At 36.7% G+C, this 15,417-nt stretch overlaps 1 protein-coding gene across 4 annotated transcripts in view; it reads left to right on the top strand.

Annotated features, from left to right (window-relative positions):
* NAALADL2 (N-acetylated alpha-linked acidic dipeptidase like 2) overlaps positions 1–15,417 on the top strand; it is a 1,512,458-nt gene that overhangs the window by 839,774 nt on the left and 657,267 nt on the right. For all 4 annotated transcript variants that reach the window (XM_082393971.1, XM_082393970.1, XM_082393972.1 and 1 more), the window contains one exon: positions 14,432–14,551. In XM_082393971.1, coding sequence (XP_082250097.1) covers positions 14,432–14,551 — 120 coding nt within the window. The remainder of the gene's footprint in view (positions 1–14,431; positions 14,552–15,417) is intronic.

Below are 15,417 nucleotides of genomic sequence, written 5' to 3'. Positions count from 1 at the left end.
TTTGATTTTGAGTACATTGTGTTTGCATGAATTTCTATCAGGCAGCGCCATTAACAAGTTCTTGAATTATTCTAGTGCCAGCAAAGCTCCCCACTACTTTTGCTTTTGACAAGGTTATTTGTAGAAGAGCCATGCCCTTTTTCTTTGAAGAGCCGTCATGTCCATTCATCATATGACCATTTTGTATAAGCTTCCAATTTTTGCTTTCTGCTAACAGTCTAAACAGCATTTGTGATATCTGAGATCTGCTTCGAAAACCTGCTTAGTGCCAGCATGATGGATGGCGTACTTTGCAACTTTTTGTAATTCATTGTGCACTGGAAAGGTGACATTGTTTACCCCATCATAATGACAGGTGGGTCAGTAAAATGGTCCTAAGGAGAGTTGTCCTGTCAGACGCAAAATACATATTAAAATGGATACATAAATAATTTAGCATGAGTGAGGTTAGCTTCAGGGAGTAAACAGTGATTTATATTTTTATTAAAGGGAAATATCAACTATAATTTCATCATAATGTTAAAGACATTGATAGTGCTGGCAATGTCTAGTCAGTTTTATAAGTAGAATATATGGCTTTATGTAATTCCTGTGCAGTTATTTCTTTCTTTTTTTTTTTTTTTTCAGTTATTTCTTTTGTCCTTTGTGAAACCCGTGCAGGTACAGAAAAGCAAAGGGAACAATTAGTATTTAATATAGGTTGGTCAGATTGGGTCCACCATGTTCTTACTTTGAATAAGGGATTTGTTTTTATTCCAATACATTTTATAAATTTTGAAGTTTTCTTTCTGTTAAGCATTATTTTGTATCGGGAAGATAAACCAAGTGATGCAGTTTTATGAAGAAACATTTTCAACAGCTCATTAGCTGCGCATGAAATATTGTTACCAACACACTTCTCACTATCCCATTCCTCAGAAAGCATAGTTCAAGAGCCCAGACTGGCAACCTTCCTTATCAGTTGCACATCTGTGGATTGGTTGCTTCAATTCTCTAAGCCTCAAAAGTCCTTATCTGTATAAGGGGAATAGTAATAGTACCTCAAATGATTGTTGTGAGGAAGAAATTATCGAAACCATGTCAAGGGCCTGGAACTTAGAAGCACTCAATAAATGTTAGCTATTGTTGTTATTAGTAGTTGGTATAAAGTAGATGCATTTAAATGGGAGAAATTAAGAAAATATCAGAACTATATATCATAAAATTTGGAGTACAAATTTTTACCACATTGTCTGAATACAATCTTCCTGTCTTCTATTTAACATGACAAATATTAATCATTAGGGAGGAAAATGCCTTAAGTATGAATACATAATAAAATAAATATAATTCCCTGACCATATTTTTCATTTAAAACTGAAAGCTCAAATAAATGAAATATTTTATTTTTGAATGCAGAATGGCAAGTCATGTCAAGTTGGGCCTGAAGAGCATTGCTTGTCTGTTTTGTGAAATACCATGACATAATTTAACACATGAAATCTGAACACTGCATCAAATATTTTGTCAAAAAGTCTTAAAGAGAAAATAATCGCTGCATGGAACCCTTGGATAACTTGTAATCAGATGTCTATTTTCTCATGGCTAGGAAGACTTTGTCTTCCTCTTTTTTTTTTTATATTCTCAAACAAAGGCAAAATGATCAGTGCTATGGCAGAAGGCAAAGCTATATGTATTTAGCTCTGAATGCTTCCTGTTACAGATAAAAATATCGGAAAGCTAAAGGAATAGAATGAAATTGTATGATTGTCTGGGTATGAAGGTGAGGCTGCTCTCTCACAAATAAAGAAATGTGAGCTTCGAGCAGTTTTTCAATGCTGAAAAGGATTTTGCATTTTATTTGTCTCCCCTCTTTTGTGGAATCCATCTTTTGGTCAACAGTGCACAAATGTGAGATGAATGGCTTTGAACAAAGTTGTATGTAAGTGATTCACTTAAAAAAATCTACATAAAATCCCTTGGTTTAATATGACCTTCTGTTTCTGATTTCACGAGCTCTGTGCAGTAACTAACTGAGTTAGCAAAATAATTTCATAGCCGGCTGCTTTTTTTTTTTTTTTCAAGATAGTCCATGGGATTAGTTTCCACATATTTAAGGTATATATTTTTCCTGGATTTAAAATTTCGTAGAGAGAAGCATTTACAAATAAAAAGGTGATCTATCACAACATAGTGTCCATAGTGAGACATTTGTTAGGGAGGTTACATCTTATTCCTGGGAAAGAATAAAAGCCTATTTTATGAAATAAAAGTTTACAACAAAGACAGTTGAATTCACCTAAACAGTTAAAGTACTATGGACTATTTTTCTTCCTCTTCATTAGAAGAAATACAGCATTTTGAGGGAGAAAGTGTTTGACTACAGATTTCTAATTTGACTAAAGTTATTTCTAAAGATTCTGAATCACCATAATTGTTGTTTGACAGAAAATTCTAGGTCAGAATTTTTAGTTTTAATATACGTTAAAGCATACCACTTACAATGTTTTGATAACATAACTTTCTTAACAGATTTAATATATAGTTTAATTTTCATAAAATGCCAGTATACAGTTTACAAGTAAGATTTACCTCATTTCATTGGACGCTGCAAATTCAGTCTTTTCAGAACTAGAGAGATCTGTGCAAAAATTGATCCTTAGGTTTATGCACTATTTCAATACATTAATATAGTTGATTTTAAAGGAAGCAGAATTCTATCATATTAATTTCATGGTCTCCAGGAAGAATTCTCTTGAATTAATTTGCAACTCCTTCAATATCCTTACCTTAATAAGTTGAGTATCATTTATTAAATAAAGTACCCTCTGATTATTAATCTGTTTTTCCTTGTATTTTAATTTGATAGTGAAAGATAAACTGACTGATATAGAATTTAGCCTGCTGGCTGTCACTAATGTAGCAAGAAACACTCAACATTTAGCAAGTATATACTGAGTGCCCTTTTTTATGCCGATCACAGGAGCAAAATGATCCATAAGAAAGCTTTGGACGCTGCCCACATGTAGCTGGCAGTCTAATAGGGGAAACTCGCTATTAGGTAAGCAGTTACACAACTGCATGGTGCCATCCTGCTATGAAAACTAGCAAGTTACCTAAATATTCTAGACTCCGTTTCCTCATCTGTATAGTGGGCAGAAATATCGAAATAAAGAAATAATAAAGAAATAAAACAACTGATGTAATCTCCATGGTAAAATGTCTAGCACAGAGGACATAAATGGTTAAATACTGATTTTCTTTTTCCTTTTTATCATAACAGCCCTGGCCAATTTAACCCTTCTTATAATACACGTGTGTGTGCATGTGATCTCTCCCTCTCTCTTTCTTCCTCCCTCCCTCTATGTCTCTCTCCCTCTAAGGTTCTGTATTCAATTTCCAGTTTTCCAACAGCTGGGGTTCCCTGTGAACCTCCTCTTGCCCTTATCTCTCTCTTGCTGTTACCCACCTCTTGCCCTGATCTACTTCTGAATTTTTTCCACTTTGCCAAGACCTAGGCACACGCTTCAACCCACATCTCTAATGCATATCTTTTTTTTTTCTAAATTACCTAGAAAATCCTTAAAGAGTGTATTTTTTTCTTCCCCAAAATTTGTTTTCTTAATCTAGTATACATTCTTATCCCACGTTTGCATTATTTTGCTTGTTGACTTTGGAGATTACTGACGTAAATATGGAAATGTAATCCTGACAGAACTTTGCTTCACTTTGGTTAAATTTCTATATTACAGTACTTTTTAACTTAATTTTCTCTTCTTTAGATGAATGTGCTTTATATGTTAGATTATAAAACATTTCACAAGTTGTTAAAAATGATTACTATATGCCAAGACAAGTGACTACTCTGGCTTATCTTTGTTTTTTCTGCTTTCAAAACATGGTCACTGTACACAAATAAAATAAAATAAATTATTCACTGTGCCATTAAACATTGCATTTAGTACATCATTGTAGCAAATATTTTTTCAGCATGTGTTTATATTACAGTAATAAAAAGTGATAAAATTGACAAGCCATCCCTTTCTCTGACCTTTTACACTGAAGACAGCAGAATGGATTGTGTGTCTCATGCTTAATGCTGAATTCAGTTGGGATATACTAGTTTTTTTGTTTGTTTGTTTGTTTGTTTGTTTTTTTTTTTTTTTAAAACAACAGCTCCTGTTTATTTTTTTATTTTTATTTATTTATTTATTTATGGCTGTGTTGGGTCTTCGTTTCTGTGCGAGGGCTTTCTCTAGTTGTGGCGAGCAGGGGCCACTCTTCATCGCGGTGTGCGGGCCTCTCACTATCGCGGCCTCTCTTGTTGCGGAGCACAGGCTCCAGACGCGCAGGCTCAGTAGTTGTGGCTCACGGGCCTGGTTACTCCGTGGCATGTGGGATCTTCCCAGACCAGGGCTCGAACCCGTGTCCACTGCATTGGCAGGCAGATTCTCAACCACTGCGCCACCAGGGAAGCCCAGGGATATACTAGTTTAGCACACTTGCTGGTGTCCTTTCTGATCGGTTGGGAGTCTATTTTAACTGATTAGTTCTTCTGCTGTTCTAGTAATTAAATATTTTAAATAACTAAATATTATTTAAATTATTAATAGCTTTTTAATACTAAAATACTTAATATTTTATATATCTGGATGCTTATGCCAACCCCATCTTAACTCTAGAATACTGTTTTGAGAAGGAGTTTGAAAGGATTGATTAGTGATATCTGCCACAAGGGTGGGAGGAAGCAGCATTGACTTTCGTGTTTTAATACATTGTGGTTTTCATAATAAGGTCTATGATGGAAAGCTCTTCAGTGAACTTGAAAAAAAAGAACTAAGAAAGTTCTAACAATCTTTGAATTTTGAACTCTTCATCATTACTAATATACTATTTTTTTAGAAAGGATAACAGTAAATATGGGAGATTATTCTGATTTTACAAGTTTTTAATAAACATAAGCACTTTAATTTGAAGAATATTCAAAAGCTAGATTACATAAAGTAGTAGTAAATTTCTAAAGTAAAATTTGTATTTGGATGAATAGTACTTCTGATAACCCTGTATTTTGTCAGTATGAGAACTGCTTGGGTTTACCATTTCTGACTTTGAGTAGAAAATTACTGTTTTAGTCAAAGCAGGCTTTTCAAATATTCTGTACATTCAGAATCTCTCTTAGAGAAAACTGGGAGGATTCAGAGTGATTGATTTGGTTGAAAATGTCAAGTCTGAAAAATTTCGAGGCATACATCATTTCATAAGCATGAATAATTTTTGCTACCTCAGGTAGAAGAGAAACATGGCCCTGGATTGTTCCTCAACGTGGAACCCAGGCCACCAGCAGGTGGAGGGCCCCAGAAACACTTCTCTGACCTGGCTACTTTCCGTGATTGTTCTATTTATTTTAGTTAGCTTGCTTACTACAGAAAATAACAAGTCTATTCATTTCTCTTGTTTATTCTCTTCTGTTGCTTCTTCTCAGAATAGTTTCTCCACTTTTCCATAGAACATTTGATGCTATAGAATGTCACTTTTTGATGTTTTGATTTTTAGTCATTGCTAATTATTTGGTTTATGATTCCTTCTAATCACATATTTTACAGTGGATAGAAGATAATTGTATTTTAATGTTTGTTTCTAAAGGGTACCAGTATCCTCTTAGCTGTTTCTATGGGGCCCATCTGTTGTCATGCCGATACTTTTTCTTTTTTAACAAAGTATAAATATTTGATTTTCTGAAACAGTTGTTGTTTTTTAAGTTCTTTGTTCAAAAATTAACATATAAAATTTAAATAAAAATTAATGTGTAGACTTTTTAATATTTCTCTCTGGTAAAAAAAAAAAATTAAAACAGAGCTAGTTTCCTTTCACTCTGCACCTCTCATTTACTCTTTCCTATGTGTCAGGAAGTCCTCTCTGTGTTAGGGAAAAACTGGTACACATAGAGTAAATAGTTCAACAAGCACCTACATTCCTGTTCACTTGACATTTCCCAAAGACTACTCAGATGTGACTTAATCCTTGATATTTGGACATAAACATGGTACGCCAACTGGTAAGCGGACGGTTTTCTAGCGTGACAGAATACATGCAATAAAGAGAGGTTCATTGTAGCAACAAGAATGGTTGGAAAAAATGGCTTGACATTTTATCATATCATTGTATATTGATTTGTCTCAGAAAAGTTCAATGTGCTTTCTTGCATCTGTGATTTTCAGTTTGCTTCAAGGTAAATATGAAAGACTTTTGGAAAGGACCTGGTTCAGAAGCATCCTTTGAAGACAGTAGATAATTTTTATTATCACCTGTCAAACTGTCAGAACATTGAGACTTCTGTAAATATTGCCTTTTAATGCATAGCCTCAAAGTACATAAACCAAAATAAATTGATAAAATGATGCCTGTTTTGGGGAATATGTTTGTGGGATAAAACCCTCTTACATGTTAAAATGCTTTAATCATTGATATATGCTATTTATGGAAGATGAGTTGAAGATCTCTTTAATTGAAATTGCCATTTTTGATGTCATTTACAGAATTGGTATTTTAGTAACTGCCATATTTTTCTGGTATGTACACAAACAAAAAGTCATAGTCTGGCCTACACGCTCTCAGACCAGTATGATTTTTCCCCAAACCTCTCCTAAATATGAAAAGTATGTTCATTAATATAACCAAATGAATAATATCTCTGCTTTAAGATGCTATCAGTGAATCATAATTAGTAGATAACTTAGAAAGTTGAAATGGAAAATATGAATTCTCTCATTTTTACAATATGATCATTAATATTATGTGACCATTTATTTAATAGAGCTTTAAAATTGTAGATCAATATTTATATGGTAATGGTATCAGCAGACTCAAAAATCAAATTAATAAGACACTGATTTAATCACATTTTAATAGGAGCAAAATTTTGATCAAAAACCATTCTGACACAAGTAACTTTAACAATTAGGTTTTCTTGGCAAATACATTCGAAAGTATAGCTTAACTTTAGGGAGATACTGTAAACTGTAATCATTTCAATTCAAGACAGATAAGCCAACAATGTATGTAGGACACCAGGGTGAGAATGGATGTGTGATGGACCCTTTACTGAGGAAATTACCCTGTAATTGAAATTGAAACTGATAGACATATATATGCATAAAGAGATGAGTCTTAAGAGAGGCAGGAACAGATCACTGTGGGAATCAAAGTAAAAAGATAAGTTCACATATAATTGGGCAACAGGTAAATATAATTCCTCAGGGAGGTAACATTTGAAATGGGTTTTAAAGTATTAGTAAAGTTTTTATAGGAGCAGATGAAGGTAATGGCTAAGGAAATATTTCATGCCAGAAATGTTTCCTTGAATAGTTAGATTTACCGATCTCTTGTTATTCACATGTTCTTCAAATGAGTCTTCTGTGGAGGCGCTTTGTATACAATTGGCTAAAGTACGTTATAGCTCTGACTGAGAAGGGTGAGAAGTGAGACGTCTGGATTCTTCATCTCCATTCTTTCACTATTTGCCGCCACTAACATTTTATCAACACCTCAACGTAGATATGCTATACGTTGAAACAGCACATTTATTTATTTTTAACATCTTTATTGGAGTATAATTGCCTTACATTGTTGTGTTAGTTTCTGCTGTATAACAAAGTGAATCAGCTATACGTATACTTATATCTTCATATCCTCTCCCTCTTGCGTCTCCCTCCAACCCTCCCTATTCCACCCCTCTAGGTGGTCACAGAGCACCGAGTTGATCTCCCTGTGCCATGTGGCTGCTTCCCACTAGCTCTCTGCTTTACATTTGGTAGTGTATGTATGTAAATGCCACTCTCGAACTTCGTCTCAGCTTACCCTTCCCCCTCCCCGTGTCCTCAAGACCATTCTCTACGTCTGTGTCTTTGTTCCTGTCCTGACCCTAGGCTCTTCAGAACCATTTTTTTTTTAAGATTCCATATATATGTGTTAGCATACGGTATTTGTTTTTCTCTTTCTGACTTACTTCACTCTGTATGACAGATTCTACGACCATCCGCCTCACTACAAATAACTCAATTTCATTTCTGTTTATGGCTGAGTAATATTGCACTGTATATATGTGCCACATCTTCGTTATCCATTCTTCTGACAATGGACCCTTAGGTTGCTTCCATGTCCTGGCTATTGTAAATAGAGCTGCAATGAACATTGTGGTACATGACTCTTTTTCAATTATGGTTTTCTCAGGGTATATACCCAGTACTGGGATTGCTGGGTCATATGGTACTTCTATTGTTAGTTTCATAAGGAACCTCCATAATGTTCTCCATAGTGGCGGTATCAATTTCCATTCCCACTAACAGTGTAGGAGGGTTCCCTTTTCTCCACACCCTTTCTAGCATTTATTGTTTGTAGATTTTTTGAGGATGCCCATTCTGACTGGTGTGAGGTGATACCTCATTGTAGTTTTGATTTGCAATTCTCTAGTGATTAGTGATGTTGAGCATCCTTTCATGTGCTTGTTGGCAATCTGTATATCTTCTTTGGAGAAATGTCTGTTTAGGTCTTCTGCCCATTTTTGGATTGCATTGTTTGTTTTTTTGATATTGAGCTGCATGAGCTGTTTGTATATTTTGGAGATTAATCCTTTGTCAGTTGTTTTGTTGGCAAATATTTTCTCCCATTCTGAAGGTTGTCTTTTCGTCTTGTTTATGGTTTCCTTTGCTGTGCAACATCTATTAAGTTTCATTAGGTCCCATTTGTTTATTTTTGTTTTTATTTCCATTTCTCTAGGAGTTGGGTCAAAAAGGATCTTTCTGTGATGTATGTCATAGAGTGTTCTGCTTATGTTTTCCTCTAAGAGTTTTATAGTGTCTGGCCTTAAATTACGGTCTTTAATCCATTTTGAGTTTACTTTGTGTATGGTGTTAGGGAGTGTTCTAATTTCATTCTTTTACATGTAGCTTTCCAGTTTCCCAACACCACTTATTGAAGAGACTGTCTTTTCTCCATTGTATATCTTTGCCTCCTTTGTCAAAGATAAGGTGACCATATGAGCCTGGGTTTCTCTTTGGGCTCTATATCCTGTTCCATTGATGTCTATTTCTGTTTTTGTGCCACTAACATACTATCTTGATTACTGTAGCTTTGTAGTATAGTCTGAAGTCAGGGAGCCTGATTCTTCCAGCTCCGATTTTCTTTCTCAAGATTGCTTTGGCTATTCGGGGTCTTTTGTGTTTCCAAACAAATTGTGACATTTTTTGTTCTAGTTCTGTGAAAAATGCCATTGGTAGTTTGATAGGGATTGCACTGAATCTGTAGATTGCCTTGGGTAGTATAGTCATTTTCACAATGTTGATTCTTCCAATCCAGGAACAGGGTATATCTCTCCATCTGTTTGTATCATCTTTAATTTCTTTTATTGGTGTCTTATAGTTTTCTCCATACAGGTCTTTTGTCTCCTTAGATAGGTTTATTCCTAGGTATTTTATTCTTTTTGTTGCCATGGTAAATGGGAGTATTTCCTTAACTTCTCTTTCAGATCTTTCATCATTAGTGTATAGGAATACAAGAGATTTCTGTGCATTAATTTTTATCCTGCTACTTTACCCAATTCATTGATTAGATCTAGTAGTTTTCTGGTAGCATCTTTAAGATTCTCTATGTATAGTATCATGTCATCTGCAAAAATTGACAGCTTGACTTCTTCTTTTCCAATTTGGATTCCTTTTATTTCTTTCTCTTCTCTGATTGCTGTGGCTAAAACTTCCAAAACTATGTTGAATAATAGTGGTGAGAGTGGGCAACCTTGACTTCCTTATCTTAGTGGAAATGGTTTCAGTTTTTCACCACTGAGAACGATGTTGGCTGTGGGTTTGTCATATACGGTCTCTTTTATGTTGAGGAATGTTCCCTCTATGCCTACTTTCTGGAGAGTTTTTTATCATAAATGATGTTGAATTTTGTCAAAAGCTTTTTCTGCATGTATTGAGATGATCATATGGTTTTCCTCCTTCAATTTGTTAATATGGCGTTTCACATTGATTGATTTGCGTATATTGAGGAATCCTTGCATTCCTGGGATAAACCCCACTTGATCATGGTGCATGATCCTTTTAATATGTTTTTGGATTCTGTTTGCTAGTATTTTGTTGAGGATTTTTGCATCTTTGTTCATCAGAAATATTGGCCTGTAGTTTTCTTTTTTTTGATATCTTTGCCTGGTTATGGTATCAGGGTAATGGTGACCTTGTAGAATGAATTTGGGAGTGTTCCTTCCTCTGGTATATTTTGGAAGAGTTTGAGAAGGATAGGTGTTAGCTCTTCTCTAAATATTTGATAGAATTCACCTGTGAAGCCACCTGGTCCCCGGCTTTTATTTGTTGGAAGATATTTAATCACACTTTCAATTTCAGTGCTTGTGATTGTCGTTTATATTTTCTATTTCTTCCTGGTTCAGTCTTGGAAGGTTGTGCTTTTCTAAGAATTTGTTCATTTCTTCCAGGTTGTCCACTTTATTGGCATAGAGTTGCTTGAAGTAATTTCTTATGATCCTTTTCATTTCTGCAGTGTCAGTTGTTACTTCTCCTTTTTCATTTCTAATTCTGTTGATTTGAGTCTTCTCCCTTTTTTTTCTTGATGAGTCTGGCTAATGGTTTATCAATTTTGTTTATCTTCTGAAAGAACCAGCTTTTAGTTTTGTTGATCTTTGCTATAGTTTCCTTCAGTTCTTTTTCATTTATTTCTAATCTGATCTTTATGATTTCTTTCCTTCTGCTAACTTTGGGTTTTTTTTTTTTGTTGTTCTTCTTTCTCTAATTGCTTTAGGTGTAAGGTTAGGTTGTTTATTTGAGAGTTTTCTTGTTTCTTGAGGTAGGATTTTAATGCTATAAACTTCCCTCTTAGAACTGTTTTGCTACATCCCATAGGTTTTGGGTCGTCATGTTTTCATTGTCATTTGTTTGGAGGTATTTTTGATTTCCTCTTTGATTTCTTCAGTTATCTCTTGGTTATTGAGTAGCCTATTGTTTCGCCTCCACGTGTTTGTATTTTTTACAGTTTTTTCCTGTAATTGATATCTAGTCTCATAGCGTTGTGGTCAGAAAAGATACTTGATACGATTTCAAGTTTGTTAAATTTACCAGGGTTTGATTTGTGACCCAGGATATGATCTATCCTGGAGAATGCTCCATAAGCACTTGAGGAGAAAGTGTATTCTGTTGTTTTTGGATGGAATGTCCTATAAATATCAATTAAGTCCATCTTGTTTAATGTGTCACTTAAAGCTTGTGTTTCCTTATTTATTTTCATTTTGGTTGATCTGTCCATTGGTGAAAGTGGGGTGTTAAAGTCCCCTTCTATTACTGTGTTACTGCCTCAGTTATTCTGCTATTGATTCCTTCTAGAGAATTTTCAATTTCATTTATTGTGCTGTTCATCATTGTTTGTTTGCTCTCTAGTTCTTCTAGGTCCTTGTTAAACGTTTTTTGTATTTTCTCCATTCTAGTTTCAAGATTTGGGATCATCTTTACTATCATTACTCTGAATTCTTTTTCAGGTAGACTGCCTATTTCCTCTTCATTTATTTGGTCAGGTGGGTTTTTACCTTGCTCATTCATCTGCTGTGTATTTCTCTGTTTTCTCATTTTGCTTAACTTACTGTATGGGGTCTCCTTTTTCTTAGGCTGCAGGTTTGTAGTTCCCATTGTTTTTGGTGTCTGCCCCCAGTGGCTAAGGTTGTTCAGTGGGTTGTGTCGGCTTCCTGGTGGAGGGGCCTTGTGCCTTTGTTCTGGTGGATGTTGCTGGATCTTGTCTTTCTGGTGGGCAGGACCATGTTCAGTGGTGTGTTTTGTGGTATCTGTGAGTTTATTATGATTTTAGTCAGCCTCTCTGCTAATGGGTGGGGTTGTGTTCCTGTGTTGCTAGTTGTTTGGCGTGAGTTGTCCAGCACTGGAGCTTGGTGGTTGTTGAGTGGAGCTGGGTCTTAGCACTGAGTTGGAGATCTCTGGTGGACCTCTTGCTGATTGTTATTACATGGGGCTGGGAGGTCTCTGGTGGTCCAGTCTCCTGAACTCGGCTCTCCTACCTCAAAGCCTCAGGCCTGACAACTGGCCGGAGCACCAAGACCCTGTCAGCCACATGGCTCAGAAGAAAAAGGAGAAAAAAAACGGTAGAAAAAAATAAAATGAAATGAATAAAGTTATCAAAATAAAATATTTTTTAAAAGTATTAATATAAAAAATTTAAAAAGTAATAAAAAAAAGAAAAAATAAGAAGAGAGCCACCAAACCAATAAACAAATCCACCAATGACAACAAGTGCTAAAAACTAAACTAGGATAAACATAAAAATCAGAAACTTGTCAGTTTCATACAGCAAACCCCAAGTCTACAGTTGCTCCCAAAGTCCACCACCTCAATTTTTAGATGATTCGTTGTCCATTCAGGTATTCCACAGATGCAGGGTACATCAAATTGATTGTGGGGATTTTATCCACTGCCCCTGAGGCTGCATGGAGAAATTTCCCTTTCTCTTCTTTGTTTGCACAGCTCCTGGGGTTCAGCTTTGGATTTGGCCCCACCTCTGTGTGTAGGTCGCTTGAGGGCCTCTGTTCTTTTCTCAGACAGGATGTGGTTAAAGTAGCAGCTGATTCGGGGGCTCTGGCTCACTCAGTCTGGGGGGAAGGACGGATACAGCATGTGGAGCAAGCCTGCAGAGGCAGAGGCCGGCGTGACGTTGTATCAGTCTGAGGCATACCATGTGTTCTCCTGAGGAAGTTGTCCCAGGATCACGGGACCCTGGCAGTGGTGGGCTTCACAGGCTCCCAGGAGGGGCGGTGTGGAGAGTGACCTGTGCTCGCACACAGGCTGCTTGGTGGCAGCAGCAGCAGCCTTAGCGTTTCATGCCTGTCTCTGGTGTCTGTGCTGATAGCCGCAGCTCACGCCTGTCTCAGAAGCTCGTTTAGGTGGTGCTCTGAATCTCCTCTCCTCGTGCACCCCATAACAATGGTCTCTTGCCTCTTTGGCCATTCCAGACTTTTTCCCAGACTCCCTCCCGGCCAGCTGTGGTGCACTAGCCCCTTTCAGGCTGTGTTCACGCAGCCAACCCCAGTCCTTTCCCTGGGGTCTGACCTCCAAAGCCCAAGCCTCAGCTCCCAGCCCCCACCTGCCCTGGCAAGTGAGCAGACAAGCCTCTCAGGCTGGTGAGTACTGGTCGGCACCAATCCTCTATGGAGGAATCTCTCTGCTTTGCTGTCTGCACCCCTGTTGCTGCACTCTCTTCTGCGGCTCCAAGGATTCCCCACCCTGCCCACCCCCTCTCCCCGCCAGTGAAGGGGCTTCTAGTGTGTGGAAACCTTTCCTCCTTCACAGCTCCCTCCCACTGGTGCGGGTCCCATCCCTGTTCTTTTGTCTCTGTTTTTCCTTTTTTCTTTTGCCCTACCCAGATATGTGGGGAGTTTCTTGCCTTTGGGGAAGTCTGAGGTCTTCTGCCAGCATTCAGTAGGTGTCCTGTAGGAGTTGTTCCACATGTAGATGTATTTTTGATGTATTTGTGGGGAGGAAGGTGATCTCCACGTCTTACTCCTCCGCCATATTGAAGGTCCTCCCTCCTGAAGCAGCACATTTAGTATTATAATTTTATGACTGGAAAGCATAACAGCTATTATTTTAATAATAGAAATTCCAGAAAGTAAAGCCAAAAGGAATCCTCTTGGCTGTAGGAGTATGCTGGATGGAACCCTCAGGGCAGTACTTTTCAAAGTGTGGGATGGGCGTCACCAAATCATAGGATTCCCAGTAAAATTTCCAAGAAGGCATACAATTTTTACATTAATAAAATGAGACTTTTAAAAATGAGAAATATTGATATGAAATATAACTCTAGGGGAGTAGTGGGATATGTGACAGAAATAGTTGTTTGGTGTCATATTCTAAAGTCTTGAATGTCACAGTGGTATAGGTGGTTGTATAGGTTGTATCCTGCATAACCCAGGGGGCTGTCATTCACAGCTGGATATGTGCACATCCTGAACAGCTGTGCATTGTGAACTTTGTACTTAATTTGGATAACAGTAGAGAATCTTTGAGTTGTTTTCACATCTAAGAGTAGTATGATTGTTGTTGAACCTTAAGGAAATTAATTTTGCAGCATCTTGTAAAATGATTCAAATTCCAGAAACATGAATGTAATAATATACCAAACTGGGTCTGTTAGAGACATAAACTGGGTTTGTAATATGTTTAGAAGAGACTGCAAAGCAAAAATGACTCTAAATCTTTTTCTCAAGTGACTTCTCAAAGGAGAATTGTTGTACCCTGATAGAAATAGAAAGGTCATGATTGGGACAGGGTAAGAGAGCGATTAGTTCTCCTTGAACATTTTGAATTACTATGAATGATTTTGTTATTAAATGGGCAACTTGCTATAATGCTTCTGACAGGGCTTTATTTTTCTTTGTCTTCTCTTTCAGGCTGAAGTCATTGATGTGAGTTATGGAAATGCAGATGATTTAAATAGGATTAAAAAAATGAAAAATGTCACAAATCAGATTGCACTCCTGAAATTAGGAAAACTGCCACTACTTTATAAGGTTGGTCCAATGGCTGTTATTTGGTGGTAGGGTGAATATTTTGTTCAGTTGGGGTTACATGTGCATCTGAGAACATGAAGAGAGAGAGGGAGTGTGTGTGTGTGTGTGTGTGTGTGTGTGTGAGAGAGAGAGAGAGAGAGAGGGAGAGCAACAGAGTGGAAAGACAGAGAGGCATAGGGTATCGCAGGAAGATAACTTTTCCAAAATGGATAATTTTATATTAAGACCTTTAAGATATTGTGAGTTTGTGGGACCTTCAAAAAATTGGCATTTCCTTCATAATACCTATCTGGAATGCTAAAAATGAGAACCACAGTGTCCTCGCGACATCTGCGAAACTTCTAATCTGTTATCTAATTACCATCTGCTTTATGTTAGACTAGTATCTCACTGATTTACACTCCTTAGTGATTAATTTTTGTCAACTGTGTAACTTCAGAGTTACTGACTGTGCTCAGAAATTTAATTAAAATATAATATACTAAGGAAAAGCAGAATTTTGATTTATTTTATTTAAAGAGAAGTTTATTAACACTCATCCACCAGATGCATTTACATAATTAAAGCAGTTCAATCTAAGTATCTCATAATGAGCCACCACAATAGAGAGTCACTGCTGCTTATTCTTACTTCATTTTCTTTTTCTATTAAAAAAGAATGATCAGTGTAGTTCTGTAGTTATGTCCCTGGAATGCTCTGGTTCTGAAGATGTATTGGATTTCTCCTCATTCAAACCTTTATGAGATTAGCTAATTCCCAGGAGCAAAAAATGTATCCAGAAATCTGTTGGCACACTCTGTAAGGACCCAAGAGAACATTCTGTGCCTATTTTTTATTTTCCAAGGATGCTCTTATACTTAAATCAA

The sequence above is a fragment of the Balaenoptera borealis genome (assembly GCF_965194805.1).
Source record: "Balaenoptera borealis genome assembly, chromosome: 5".
Lineage (NCBI taxonomy): Eukaryota > Metazoa > Chordata > Mammalia > Artiodactyla > Balaenopteridae > Balaenoptera > Balaenoptera borealis.
This window is presented reverse-complemented; position numbering and strand designations above follow the sequence as displayed.